Source organism: Paralichthys olivaceus, chromosome 12 (assembly GCF_024713975.1).
Source record: "Paralichthys olivaceus isolate ysfri-2021 chromosome 12, ASM2471397v2, whole genome shotgun sequence".
NCBI lineage: Eukaryota > Metazoa > Chordata > Actinopteri > Pleuronectiformes > Paralichthyidae > Paralichthys > Paralichthys olivaceus.
This window is the reverse complement of record NC_091104.1, coordinates 5,996,006-6,010,546: the sequence shown is the minus strand read 5'-3', so window position 1 is coordinate 6,010,546 and position 14,541 is coordinate 5,996,006. Positions and strand designations below refer to the sequence as shown.

The 14,541-nt window shown below is 42.9% G+C and overlaps 2 protein-coding genes across 4 annotated transcripts; both read right to left on the bottom strand.

The window, feature by feature from the left end:
* Positions 1–364: 364 nt before the first annotated feature.
* Positions 365–6,208, bottom strand: pank2 (pantothenate kinase 2). Of its 3 annotated transcripts, none has more exons than XM_020098230.2 (7): positions 5,727–6,208; positions 4,907–5,259; positions 4,271–4,524; positions 2,794–2,970; positions 2,463–2,586; positions 1,959–2,084; positions 365–1,855 (listed from the first exon to the last, which is right to left on the bottom strand). In XM_020098230.2, the coding sequence occupies exons 1-7, from the start codon at positions 5,938–5,940 to the stop codon at positions 1,805–1,807; spliced, it is 1,299 nt and encodes a 432-aa protein (XP_019953789.2). In that variant the 5' UTR covers positions 5,941–6,208; the 3' UTR covers positions 365–1,804. The 3 variants fall into 3 exon arrangements, with proteins under 3 accessions (XP_019953789.2, XP_019953791.2, XP_069391661.1); XM_020098232.2 differs by having other exon boundaries at positions 2,827–2,970; XM_069535560.1 differs by lacking the exon at positions 5,727–6,208 and having other exon boundaries at positions 4,271–4,403; positions 4,907–4,934.
* Positions 6,209–6,738: 530 nt separating this feature from the next.
* Positions 6,739–13,549, bottom strand: mavs (mitochondrial antiviral signaling protein). The gene is made up of 5 exons (XM_020098246.2): positions 13,398–13,549; positions 11,371–11,493; positions 10,952–11,132; positions 9,499–10,409; positions 6,739–9,020 (listed from the first exon to the last, which is right to left on the bottom strand). Exons 2-5 carry the CDS (start codon positions 11,491–11,493, stop codon positions 8,304–8,306), a joined length of 1,932 nt encoding a protein of 643 aa, XP_019953805.2. The 5' UTR covers positions 13,398–13,549; the 3' UTR covers positions 6,739–8,303.
* Between the last annotated feature and the right edge of the window lie 992 nt (positions 13,550–14,541).

The following is a 14,541-nucleotide window of genomic DNA, read 5'->3' as shown; positions in this document are numbered from 1 at the left end:
TGTCTGCCAGAGATTTACAACCTGTGTTGTAAGAGTTTCTTCATTAAAGGACGTTGTCTTTCAGTTTGAGAGCAGATGTATTGTTGAGGTTTGTAATGTTGTCACTCAAAATCCTGCGCTCGCACTCAAATAGCAACAAGAGGAGCTGGAGCTTAAGGAATGTTTTCAAGCAACAACACATCTGAGTGCAATGCACAGTCTGCAGAATATATTTGATATTTTATCATTAGAGTATACTTTCCTGAATATCCCCTCAAACTTTTACTTCAGTAACATTTTCAGTACGGAGTGTTCAGGTGAAGGATGTGGGTACTTATTCCATCCGTGCATATTGAGCAACATTATAAACACCACGAGACGTCACCAAGATATGAAAAGCTCATATTTAATAGAACCTTCAAAAACAAATTTAAAATCTGTGACAAAAAGTACAGTAAAAGTAAAGTTTTCTTTGCAGCGTATAAACTGAAAAAAAAGAGAAACCTTGACAATGACAAACCAGTGTCTCGTGTTAAAATCACATTTCTCAACAAATGAAAAACAGGCACTTTCTTTAAATAAGATGTGTAAGAGTTTCATTATGGTCCCTGTAATCCATCGTGGACCGGTGACTGAACTAACAGGTGACACCAACTATGTCATGTGCCACTTTAAAACAAAAGCTTCTGGAAGATTGATTGTCCAAAACCAACAATAAATTCAAAACATCAGAATTGAAATACATATCGAACATGCTACACACAGACATTGATTTGGAGACGCAGGGATTTAAAATCTCCATCGGAGGAATGCATCGAGATTCTGAATTAAAATAATATTTTTCCTGAATCTGGGGAAAATTCAGTGACTCATTTTTAATGTTAATGAGGTCAACCGTGCAGATTTATGACTTTTTAAGTGGCTCGAGTGCACTTCAGCAGATTCACATGTCTGGGGTCAGATATGGACTATGAACAAAGCCAATTCTTCAAATCAACCAAGTTGATATGATGAAACAATTAATCCAAACTTAATTGGCATGACGATGGCGCTTCTTAAATATGAAGATTTCCTGATTGTCTTTGTCTTTAATGATAGTAAACTCATTTTGGGGCGTTAGAACAAAAACAAGCATTTTAAATGCAGTCATCTTTGGCTCTGAAATTATTTTTACAACTATTTCTGGACATTATATAAAAACCAAACAATTAATAAATAAAGTTCTGAAGATAAATCAATGATGAGAATAACTGTCACTAGAACTAGTGCCTGTTGTGGTTAGCTTCAATCCAAGCTTTTCTAGTGTGAAGACATTGACTTGATTATCTTTGCACCGTAACACCCATACACTCTCACATTATAACCGAATGACAGTTGTCATAATAGGGTAAAAAGTACTGGCAAACATATGGCCCACGACCTGACACCCAGCGAGGGGTACTGTAGTCCAGAAACAACACTACATAATGACAAACATTATTTCAGGCAGCAGTGGTGAGTTTCCTTGAGATGTTTCAGAACAGACTTAACTCGTTTCTGCAACGACAACAACATACTGACCTAACTTAGCTACATGCAACCTTGACCAGGGCGAGAAAACTGATCCCAACAGCAGAGTCAAAATTTAGAAGTCAATGTCGGCAGTTTTATTTCTGAGAACTTAACAGGGCGTCCAAATGTTGACAGTTTGTCTGCCAAAACCAAAATTTACCAGTAACCCTCTCGTGGCTAACATCTCACCCTGGAAGTGATTCTGAACGACCTAAAGTGCTAACGGTCTTTGCAGCAGATTGACAAGTGCTTCTTTGGATGTAGTTTGGACGGATTAGGACGGATGCAGAAGCTCCAACAGGGCTCCGACTGCTCCAAAGTAACCCTAGAAATAAAAACAAGAAAGGCAGTGAGAAATCATTGAGCGCATCAAAGCAAGGAAACACAATTCTGGTCTCGAAAGATTAACAGGAAGGAGAGCTGCTTACCTCATGGCGCAGGAAGAGAGCTTTGAGCTGGCCTTTGGACCAGTAGTCCATAGCGTAGGCCAATAACTTCATAGAGAGGGTGTTGACTCTGAGGAAGTTCCCGACAAACACCACTCTCTCGATGTTCTAAAGAAAGAATGGGAATAAAATTACTCAGGGTAAAAGGTCAATTTATAATCTGTTTATAACAGATTCATTTGAAACCGATCAATTTTTCTCTCATCCTGCTTTGGGCCTTGTTGAAAACGCAGGTTACCTCCTCTACGCCTTCATAGCCCTGTACAATGCTGCTTGATCAAGACGTCACAAGGCAGCACCGTAAAGAGGCTGAACGCAAAGAGGAATCAGACGACAGGGACGCTGGAGGGAAAACTTTTTGTCCAGCAATGTTGACGTGATACCCAAAATTCTGACTTTGATACAAACACCAAACCATTCGTATGACACCACAACTACCTTTAGAAGCAGAGTTTTAGAAAATGATGCATCAAAACTGTGACTCACCTCATTGAGAGCACACATCCTGGTGATGGAGCCGATGTTATTGGTGATGGTGACCAGCGTTGCTCTGGCCAGATCCGCTTTGGACACCGACTCCCTCTTCTCTTTGGACATCATATTGCCAAAACTATCCAATCAGAACAGGAGACATATAAGATGAACCGGGATTCTTTAAATGTATCAAGGGTCTTTTCTCAAAAAGCACCAAACTGAAATCAAGGCTTCTTGTTTTCCCTCTGGAAAATGAAACCGAGTAAATTTAGCTCAGCCCTGGATCCTTGCTTCATTAAGGCTGAGACAGTTTGAATAAAAAAAGAGCTGCTGTAAACCGCACCTTGAGGCTACAGCCCAGCCTGGCAGTCCAAACCTCTCATAGTCTCCTCCATAAATGTCCCGAACCAGCTTGTCCACACGGGTACTCTCCCCCTCAGAAGCCATTTCCAGGGCTTCCTCAAAAGTAGAGCACTCGGTCAGGAGGCAGCACAGGCCCAGGAAGGTCCCACCCCCGAGGCTGTAAATACACAGAGATGAAATATAAACTATTAAAACTGTACAAATGTGCAATACATCAAACTCAAAAACAACTTCTCATTTGGAGTTTAAGAGTCAGGACAAAGACGCTCATTCTACAGACTCAATTTAAATGTGCTTGTGTCGTTTATCCTTCAGCGAACCAAAGACAAAAGGTCCATTATGTCAAGGGGAACAGAAACGCTCACGGCTCCTTTTCAAAGCCTCCGGACAGAGAAACCACACGTGAAAACAAACCAGTGGAGAAACTAGGAGGAGGGAAAATGACTTCCCCAAAAAAAAATCAACAGCAAAGTTGCGAAATTTAAAATTTAAACGGGGCACGACTCAAACGAACGAAGGACCATTTTTTTTCTTCGAGTCCCGAGCAAACAGTTGGTCAAGGAAGTGGTTTTGTAGCTGAGAGCAAAGAAAAATGCTGCTACTTTTCACACCAAGGCACCAGAGAGACACGGAGGGCAGATGTCGCCAAACAGGCCACACCCACTTCACCCTCCTGCAAATCCCCGGATCACCTCAGCCCGATGTGTGTCTGCTTGTCTAGTGTCAGGTTGCATTTTCTGTCTCTGCTCTTTTCTCTGCTCACATCTGGGGCCAGTGGCAAACAGTGCTAACTACTAAATCCACTTATTATAAATCTGTAGAATCTAAACCTCACCTCCATTAAAGTAGAGTAAAGTAAAACTCTGTCTGATGTAGTATTTTACTTTTCTTCAAGTGAAAACTGCTTTTGTTATGAAGCTGTACACTGATATTTTTCTAGACCTTTCCTCTGTTCTTTTATCAGAAGCTAGTTTCAAGTTTTTACTTTGAGTTTCTATTTTCAGTTTCAGCTGTTATTTGCCTATATGCATATTCAGCAGTTACGGGGCAACGGTATTATTAATTTAGACTCATTTCTTCGGACATCTGTTAAATTTCTGTACAACAATCCCTGTATTTTTGGCTCTCCCTGTGACTCCTGAGGCTAACATCTGTTTTTTAAAATTCTGAATATTCAAACCAAACTGAAACACTGACGCTACAAAGCTCTGTAATGCTGAGGGCATCTGCAGAATCAAGGGATATTTCTCTGCGGCTTAATTTCTTTGAGGAACTTAGATTGAATTCAAACAATTTAATTAAATCTAAGTCAATTCAAACCCTGTGAGAGCGTTTTCACAGAGAGCGTTGCTCCGAACCTCCTAACTCAATACTGAATGTCTTCCTTCCCATCAACCGATATGAAATGTAAAATGACAGATAATCAGTGCAGAGTAAATCTCCATCCTGATAATTACCTGGTCCCTGTGACTCGTTTGTAGTTGTTCTCCGAGTAGACGGCCAGGATGCTGACCCCGGACCCGATGTTGACGAGCAGCAGTGGATAAGGGTTTTCCAGTGTGTAGGGCCTCTGGATGCAGTGATCTGGGTCTGTGGGGTTTTCAAAGTAGTAGCACTCAGAGGGGCCGCTGGACACCACCGAGTCGATGTACAACACCCCCCGAATTAAACAGTCCAGCTCATCCAGCTTGTGAAGCTGCAGGTCCGCCATCTTTTTTTTGTAATGTTGACATAAAGAGAGAACATGGATAACATCACAGAGGGGATGTGGTCAGGAGAACACAGAGGAAGGAAACTGGGGGTGGAGAGGGATGTCAAAACAGGAACCTTTATTACAATTCTAGGCTCACTAAAAAGAAATGATTTAAATGTATACATCAGCTAATACTGTTTTTTTCCTTTTACTAAATTTAGAGGTAATTGTACATCCATCAGTATGATCACAGTTTTCTTTACCTAGAAATATTAGACTGCTATCGTCCTGAAATCCACTATCAGTATTGTGTCAATGTGTTACTACTGCCCGTCCCTCCATCCTCACTGTCCAGCCTGTGAAAGCAAACGAGGAGCATCGACACTGCGCTGAAACCCACCGTGCGGAAATCGGACTCGAACTTGTACGCCCCCCCTCCCGTGGCGCACAGCGTGGTGTGGAGGCTGGAGAAGTGCTTGTTGCGGCCCATCTGCAGGAAGGCCGGCAGGTCATGAGTGGGGAAGCGGATGAAGTGCAGGTTGCCCGTCCTGCCGCACAGCGTGAGGTCCTGCAGCTCCAGGTGCACGTCCCTGATGCCCGTCTTCCCGTAGGCGGTGTTGGAGGTGAGGTAACGCCGGATGCTCTTCAGATTCTCCACCTCCTCTTGCTCCTCCTCCGCTGTGATGTCTTTGGGCTCGAAGTACACCAGCTTCACCAGAGTGCCTCCGATGTCCATCCCAAACCAGGGGAATGCTGCAACAATGACAAAGAATGTGTGCAACAATGATAAATCACATATTCACCATCATTTGAATTTAAATGTAAATCGTCTTAAAACACATCCTCCATGTCTGAAAGCACGGTGTGTATAAATAATCACACTGCTGTGTCAGTGATGGCCCACATTCAGACAGCAGCAGCATCAGTACAGTGTGTACCACGAACGCCATCTTGTTGTAATGTAGGTCCTGGCTATTTCCTGACAAACCCAGCTTCCTCTATTACACTGTTATACCAAAGCTAGCATCATTTTACAGCTATAGCCTCACCCCAGCTCGTGTACGGGCCTTGTTCAATTTATAATGAGGAAATAATAATGTTAATAAGATCATTGTCTTTTAAAGTCTATAATTTCACCGAGCTCCCTTCATTTGTACATGCAACGGTTCCCTCCCCAGCAGATACACCGAGCCCGGGGCTGCAGCGACGGGAACACCTACGCGGCCTTGTTTTCTTCACCGAGTCGCTCCGACGCCTCGCGGTCGAGTTGGAGGTCCTGCGGTCGGAGGCGGGCCCCCCGGCGGCCGCGGCGGCCTCGCTGCCGGGCTCGTCCCGGAGGTCGCCGGGCATCTCTGCGCTGGAGCGCGGCAGCTTCGTGGGCGTCGCGTCCTCGCCGACAGTCGCATCGCCCTGCTGGAGGCCGTTGTGCGCCATTGGAATCGGCGGTCAGCTACATGTACGCCGGTGAATGCGGTGAATCGAAGCCCGGTAGAGTCGAAGGTTTACGGGCAAACACGGAGCTAATTAGCTAAAGTGGCTCCGGCGTCACAGCGGATGAGGGAGGCTGTCAGGAGGCGGGGCTAACAGCTGATTGAGAGGAGCCACGGCCAATCACAGCGAGAGTCAGTCAGTCAACAGAAACATGTCTGATGTCATTTTCATTTCTTTCAAATTAAAACATCATCTGCAGCTGATTGTAAAAGATGAATCACCTCTCTGCGTCTTCACATTTCACACGTTTTCTTTTTTATTCGTCTGATTCAACACGTTTGAAACATTTACAGCGTTGAGCCCTTTTAAATCTCACTTCTCGTGTCTGAGTTTAGGAATAACACAAATATAAAACAAAGAACAAGAACCAAGATAACTTTGATTTTTCGTTTTCCAATTCTGTATTCTGTATTCAATAGTCTTGTTATAGTTAGTATATATATATATATATATATATAGTTATAGTCTCATTCCCTGGCTACTTTAATACTTTAATTGTCTCATGTTTTACCAACTGTTGGATTTTGCCTTGGTGCGTATAATTTTTATTTACATATATATTTTTAATATATGTAAGATTGTTGTCTGTTGTTTGATCTCTATTCTCTTTTCAACATCAACCGTCAGAGATTTCACCCTTTTACTTGAGACAATTCATGAAAAAAAAAAAATCTGTTTATATTTTCTACAGAGACGACATTAACTTGTTAACAACATGCACATTCAATAAAGGAATGTCTATATTTTTATTTTCAGGTTTATTGAAGTGCATAACAAGAAACAGGGCAAACAAATTTAGATGAAACTAAATCTGAGATCACAATTTACACGTTATATTTGTATAATACCGACATTAAATTTCATCTACATTTCTGCAGCTCAAAAAATACTCTTCAAATGTACAAACCCTTTACATTAACCTTCTTTTTTCCTAATATTTCTTGTATCAACAGTGCTTTTTTTTTTTACAATAAACTCTCTCACCTCACAGAACATGACACAAACCTGTTTCTATTCAAAGGAGAAAAACAAAATGTCATCTCCAACATTTACAGCTGATGATCATAACACAGAATGCTGTCTAGACCAGTGTCTGCTAAAGGACCCGCCGTGCATGCAGCAAGATATTAGATTTTTTAATGGTATATTTAAAAAAAAAATCTTATTCTAATAAAGCAATGCAATGTCGTACAGTTTATATTACATTTTAAAACATTAAAACTAAAGAATAACTTTATTTGTATAGCACTTATCTAAACAAGGTTACAAAGTGCTTCACAAAATTAATTAGCAATAACACTGCCATGACAGAAAAAGTGTCCTCATTGTTATAAGGAAGTTAGAAAACCACTGGTCTAGACTATGATCTGGATAAATATGCAAAATATGAGCCGAACGATTAAGAGTTTGGCTGAATGACTCTTTGGGTGCTGAATATCTAAGACATTAGGAGCGCTTTGGAATGTTTTTAGTATTCATCAATTCTTAAAATATATACTTAGATTGTCATATAATTTTTATAGAAATCTATATATATATACAAATAAATACAACAGTGCACAAGCGTTCATTTTCATCCCATGTCCCACTTATCAGCAGGAACACAGTGTGATGCTGGCATCCTTTCATCCACAGTCCACATACAGTAAAACCCCAGTCCTTGATGCACTAATCGTTACTGGAGGACCAACAACAGCCTTTTTCTTCCTCCAAAGTGCTTATCAGACAAATGAACATACAAACATTTTTGTCATTAATACACAGCCTGAGAATACAAACCAAATATACCATCCATTATCTATACCTCTTATTCTTTGAGGGTCATTGGGGGCACGGGGGATAGAGCCAATCCCAGGTGACACTGGGTGAGAGGTGGGGAACACCCTGGGCAGGTCGCCAGCGTATCACAGGGCCGACAAACAACATGCCAACATTTAACATTCATGCTTATGCCCAAAAATACGGTCAATTCAGAGTTTCCAACTAAACTCACTTGGGATTGCTGACATACAGTATATATGCTTATAAATAACCTGATCTTAGCTCCACGACGTCCTGTAACTTCAATGAGAAGGGTAAGTTTGTTTTTTGCTCACTAAAGTCAACACGATTAAACACGGTCCAGCTTAACACCAGCCGTGCAAATAATGACATGATTAAAGGTCTGGCAGCTATTATTACTATGGATAATTATGAAACAGCTGCCTCACGCCATCCAGGTCCAGTGACTACAATAAGGCACCATACCCTTAAGATCCTCTTGAACTTAAAGCCTAATCTTCTCCCTTTAAAGGTATTAAATCCTCTTAATTCTTAAACTTCCACGCCATCAGCAGTGCACAGGCGCCCACTCCTGCCGCAGTCAGAATGTACTTTCTATTAGTTGGCAAGGTGCGAGGGGCCGACTCCTCCTCTGAGTCGGGCAGTGTTTTCAGCTCTGGTGTGATCTCCGCAGACTCAGGGGGGAGGCAGCTCTGGTCAGAGGTGGGGTTCTCATCAATGGTGGCAGACGGTGGAGAGGGAGTGATCTCTCTGGCTGCTTCTCCATTGATGAGTTGAGCTTGTGGTGCTGAGACTTGACCATCTAGATTGAGGATGGACGGCTCCTCGGATACGTGCACCACATTCACCAGCACCTCCTGCCTTTCCAGACTCTGACAGAGAGATTCGTAGTGGTTCTCCCCCGGTTCATCGTGGTTAAGTGCAATGCCGTTCTCCAGGCATGGCAGCCCGGAGACATTATTCATGGTGGTGGAGGTTACAGCAGAGCACGCAGGAACTGTATCATCCGGCGCAGCATCACTTATTTCCAGGCGCTCACTATCACCAGAGTACGGCCCTGCTGGTAGACTTTGTACAACGAGAGTAGGACTGTTGTCATTTTGTGGTTGGAAGCTGATGAGTTGTTCAGGCTTGTTCAGAGACAAAGTGCTGTAATCAATGATGGAGGCGTCCATCCTGTCAGCCTCAGGCAAGGGGGAGGTTGTCGATGCTGTTTCTGTCTGTGGGCTGCTTTCAACAACCTGCAGGAGACATTAATGAAACATCTCATTTTTAATAAGATGATTTTTATATATTCTGTGCCTGTATATATGAAGGAAGGCAAATAAAACAATAGAAATAACTTTAATACGAATAAAACAATCTAAGGCCATGCTCTGATAGATCTTAGTCCTGTGTGTACGACTACATCCAATACAAATACTACTTAGCACCGTTTAGCACAAGACAGTTTTCTTGGTGCTGTTATAGTTTATAGTGACTTTCCTAGTAAAACAATGGATTCACGTTAAGGTTAATAACAGACGTCAATTGGAGAGTAGCAGGAAACAGCATTTATAGTAGAATTACAATACAGCAGAATGCATGTGTTTCAAGTCTTTTCAGTATGTTGGTCGTGTATTCAATATTTTGGAAAATGAAAAAAAGGACAAGACAATTAGTTATACATTTATATTGTTCATAATAATGTAGATTGAAAATCAATAATTCAATATTCACCTGTGTAATCGGAGGTTCGGTCTTCTCTTCAGGCTGCAGGACATCAGCAGGTATTATATCCGCGGGGGGGGTGGTGTCCTGAATTGGATGCTTCACTTGGGTCAGTATGGGGAAAGAGGATCCGTCGCTTATGTCTGAGTTTGCCTGAGTTGGAGAGGTACTCTGTGGTGGACTGACCTCTGAGGCTGCTGTTGTTCGGAGAGGATCAGGATCAGTGTCCGTCTCACACGGCGTCACCACAGAGCTGACTACAACCTCGCTGTTTTCTGCGCTCACTTGATCGGGAATCACAACGCTGTCACCAGTGATATCCTGGATGTATGACTCAGAGTTTTCCTCTGGCTCCTGGTTAGCTTTGACTTCCTCTGGTGGCGTGCTGGCCACTTCTGTGGTTGCTGTTGTTTGGAGAGGAGCCGGTTGGTCCAACTCAGATGGGGGCAAGGGAGGAGTCACCACAGAGTCGACAAACACCTCACCCTCTCTCGCGCTCAGTTGATCAGGAATCACACAGTCATTATTAGAGATATTCTGGATGTCTGACTCAGAGTTTTCCTCTGGCTCCTGGTGAGCATTAACCTCCCTCTGTGGTGTGCTGGCCGGAGTGTGTGGGATCTCAGGGGAGGGAGGAGGTGTTGACGGAGGGGGTACCACTTCAATCTGAGTAGCCTGCGGAGGCACAGGGACAGGCTCAGGTGGGGGAACAGCCTGCTCGGCGGCTGGACTCTGGGCTTCTGGTTGCACGGGGGGTTCCAGCAGGGGCGAGGCCTGAGCAGCTGGCTCTGGAGGAGCTGATGCTTCAGCTGGCGTAACAGCCGCAGCACCACTCTCAGGAATGGGCAGATGACTGGCAGATGGTGCTGGATGGACGTGTGCCCTGATGACAGTTGTTGAAGGGGAGCTGGGGTTGGAATCTAGGACAAAGCAAACAATGTGTTTCATTTAAATCAGTTATGTTCGCACATGACTAAAGCTCAGATAATCCTGAAATCCTAAACTTTGAGCTCTCACACTCAGAAAGATGCTATAGACAAATCTGTTTTGACAACTAAAATTAAAAAGCTGAATGCATCTTCCTTGTGATTTCTCCCTCCGTTAGTTATTTATTTATTTTGAACCAGCTGTCTGTTGAGTGGTGTCCCTGCTGTTTGTGCTCATCGGTTTTGTCTTCTATTGTCATTTGTTTTTCAAAGCTGTGTCGTGAAGCAAAAGACACATAACTTAGATTAGATTATTCTAAATGATGCATGAAGGAAAACTCACTGGACCTTTTATGTTTTTGTAGATTAAAGAGGAACGCACTTTCCCCCAGTTTGTAGGATGGTTGAGTTTAAACTGTGGTTTCAATGGCAAACCAATTAAGCTAATCACATTAATTTATTATCTCACATAATTAATACAAAGCTCATAAGGAAAATGAAAAGAATGAATGATTAAAATTAATTGGCTGACTTACTGTTAACTCCTCTCAGAGCGTCGTACTCAGCTCGGATCTCAGCTGCTATCGTTGTGTGCTCACACTCTTCAAGTGCTTTGATAAACTGCTCCGGCCAGTTCTCTCTCCTCCTCAGACATTCCAGAAGCAGCCCCATGCCATCATAATTGCCATTCGTCTCTCTCTTTGCTTCTATGTTTTCCTACAATTACATTTAATTAAAAAAAGCACATCATCATTTTATCAGAGTAGTAACGGATAACTGATGACTTTCAAGTTTAAAATGAACAAACTGCTTTGTCAAACTGCTGTGACTGTTTATACCTACAATCAGAATGCCCCAGATTAAAGTTTTTATTTCAAACATTGTGCTATTTCACCATTAATTAAACAACCGTAAATCCTAATCCTCACACGTCGTTATTCCTAATGAAACCTACCCTGTCGTGAGTGGTCAAGCACGGCAGATGGACGATTATTTCTCTCACTTTCACCCTGCTTACTATGGTTGGCATATTCCGCCGCAGATATCCATTGTAGAGTTTGTCACTGGCAAACGACATCTGTGAAATGAGAGTGTGAACAAAAACACAGATAGTGAAGACTTCAAAAGGTCTTGTAGTTTTGCAAAAGTGTATTTCAATACACTCTACATTCAAATGCATTAGCTGGAAAGCCCCCTTGGCCAAACTCTCTGTCTCTATGCTTCTCCTTCAACTTGAGATGTGAAAGTACCTAAAACACAATAAGGAAACCGGATCTTTGTTGCCTGCATAGGGGAAAATCAATCTAGGGTCTATGAAAATGAAAGTGAAAGTAAAGATCAGGGGAAAAATATAAACTTTTTGTTTTAATTTCAGTTGACATTAGGGCTGTGACTCTTTGAACAGCCGCAACCCTTTTCTTTTCACTCCTACTTTTCAAGGTTGCAGCTGTTTGGCGCAAGAAGACGTTGAACAGGCTCGGACTAGTCACTGATTAATCACCTCAACCTCCCTCTTTAATATCTGAACCTTAAACGAGCAACGTCTAAAGCGACACACACACCCACTTGCTCCTGCGGCTGTGAAGGAATTTATAATTTTCTGTTTGGCAGTGTTTCCACAGGTGACTTACAAGCAGAGCGTCAAAGAAACAGTTCATTGTCTGTCTCAAGGACGGCCGTGAAAATGATAGTCAAGCTGGCCCAGTCCACAAAGACTATTGTCATAACAACCATGCACAGAAAGATATGATGGACCTGAATAGGCATAACACTTCTTTTGTATTGAATACACCTTAAAAACCTTTGCTTTGTTTGTACCCAAACAGTCTGGGTAAGTAATCTGTTGTCAGGTTCAGTCACCGGGAACATTTTCACACCAGCGTCCACGTCAAACAGGTAAAGTTTAGTGTGCATGTGTGTGATAGCAGCAGAAGCAGCAGCTGTCGTCTGACTGAATGGAATAAAAAGTCAGAGGCTGTAACCAAAGAGCAAAGTCTTCCTCGTGGTATCATTAGCCCACAGAGGCCATGGTCTACCTGACTAACACATAGTCTCCGCAAGGTAGAGACGCTGCAGTGTGTCCTGGCCTTTGCAGGAATGTGAACATTTATTATTTTCAAGCATGCATCTGAGTGTAAAGCGATGAGAGACGGCAGATTAACAAAACAAGGGAGGAGGACGAGAGAGGAGGGAGGGAGGAAAATAAACAACTTGACACAAGGACACATTATACAGAGCTGAACCAAAGGAATGACCTCTAAAACCTGCCCGTCAGGACGGTCCCTTCTCTGCCAGTGTCCGTGGCTTTCCAAAAGAATGGGTTCAATTTCAAACATGGCAGATTTGTTTGACTAAAATCTAATAATAATCCCTTAAATCTTATTTTCAACCGGTCAAGAAAAAAGCTCATGAAGTTAACCAGACATTTATACATGTGTGTTAAAGCTTTAGGAGAGTTTTCATGTTCATATTAATGACTAAGAAGACACATGAACAACAGAGGATCATAGTCTAACAGTTGCCTGTCAGTAAATATAAATACTAGTGAAAAATACTTTTCAAGCTTATTTTTAAAATAAATTAACTGACTAAAAACTTTAGAAAAGCCACTATTGCACATCAGACACTGACATCTGTCTGTAAATAGTGAAATTATTCGTGAAAAATACTTTTAAAGCTAAATTAACTGACTAAAAAAGGTCAGTAAGGTCAGTAAGGCTGCATCAACACATACGAGACTAACACCTGCCTGTAACAATCAAATATGTTGTGATGAAAACCAGTTAACTTCTAAAACTTGTGCAGAATCAGCTGAAAGTTGTGCACAAGCTAGTTCACGTGAATAAACACGACACGGGTTAGCTAACGTCCCCGCTGTTTCCTGACTCCGCTGCCGAACAACAACTCAAATATTCAGTGAGAACATGAATCACACGTGCTAGTCGACGTGATGAAGACTTGTTTATTGAGATGTGACTTTACCTCGACGTGTTTCTCTGCCTCCACAGGTCGTCGCTTCCTCACAGCTGCTGGTTCTGCTCCGACTGAACCTGAGCTCACATCTGCGCCCGAGGAGCAGCCCGTTCTCACTTCCCATTGGACCCCGGCGCTGTCAATCGAAGCCCGGGGCCAATGGGAGTCACGCTGGGGCCGTGGAGGAGGCGGGGCTCTCCGTTAATCCGGAACCCGAGCTGTGACCTTTTCCTCCGATGTGATGGATGACACCGGAATTAGATTTAGGTTTACATCTGTCTCTAATCCCTGATCCTAATCCGAGGGAGAGAGAGAGAAAGAGAGAGAGGTAGGGGAGAGAGAGAGAGAGAGAGGTGGGGGTGAGAGAGATAACCAGAGAGAAAAAGAGAAGGGGGGAGTGAGAGGGAGAGAGGAGGGAGAGAGAGAGAGAGAGAGATAACCAGAGAGAAAGAGAAGGAGGGGAGAAAGAGAGAGGGGTGAGAGGGCGAGAGGGAGAGAAAAAGAGAGGTGGGAGATAGAGGTGAGGGAGAGAGAGAGAGGGGGACAGGTAGAGAGGGAAATAGGGGTGAGACAGAGAGAAAGAGAAGGGGGGAGTAAGAGGGTGAGAGAGAGAAAGAGAGGTGGGGGAGAGAGATAACCAGAGAGAAAGAGAAAGAGAAGGGGGGGGAGAAAGAGAGAGGGGGGGTGAGAGGGTGAGAGAAAGAAAGAGGGGGGGTGGGAGAGGTGAGGGAGAGGGGGAGAGGTAGAGAGGGAAATGGGGGTGAGACAGAGAGAGGGGGAGGCAGAAAGAGATTTTTTTTTTATACAGTCTATGTACAACCTGTCTATATACAGAGTCTATGTACAGCCTGTCTATATACAGAGTCTATGTACAACCTGTCTATATACAGAGTCTATGTACAGCCTGTCTATATACAGAGTCTATGTACAACCTGTCTATATACAGAGTCTATGTACAGCCTGTCTATATACAGACTCTATGTACAACCTGTCTATATACAGAGTCTATGTACAACCTGTCTATATACAGAGTCTATGTACAGCCTGTCTATATACAGACTCTATGTACAACCTGTCTATATACAGAGTCTATGTACAACCTGTCTATATACAGACTCTATGTACAGCCTGTCTATATACAGAGTCTATGTAC

Coding starts and splice junctions, on each gene's coding strand:
- pank2 (XM_020098230.2), bottom strand. CDS start 5,940: ATGGCGCACAACGGCCTCCAGCAGGGCGATGCGACTGTCGGCGAGGAC. Junction 5,260..5,726: donor GGTGAAGAAAACAAGGCCGC/GTAGGTGTTCCC, acceptor TCATTGTTGCAG/CATTCCCCTGGTTTGGGATG. Junction 2,085..2,462: donor GGATGTGTGCTCTCAATGAG/GTGAGTCACAGT, acceptor TTCTTTCTTTAG/AACATCGAGAGAGTGGTGTT.
- mavs (XM_020098246.2), bottom strand. CDS start 11,493: ATGTCGTTTGCCAGTGACAAACTCTACAATGGATATCTGCGGCGGAAT. Junction 11,133..11,370: donor GCTTGACCACTCACGACAGG/GTAGGTTTCATT, acceptor ATGTAATTGTAG/GAAAACATAGAAGCAAAGAG. Junction 9,021..9,498: donor CCGAACCTCCGATTACACAG/GTGAATATTGAA, acceptor TGTCTCCTGCAG/GTTGTTGAAAGCAGCCCACA.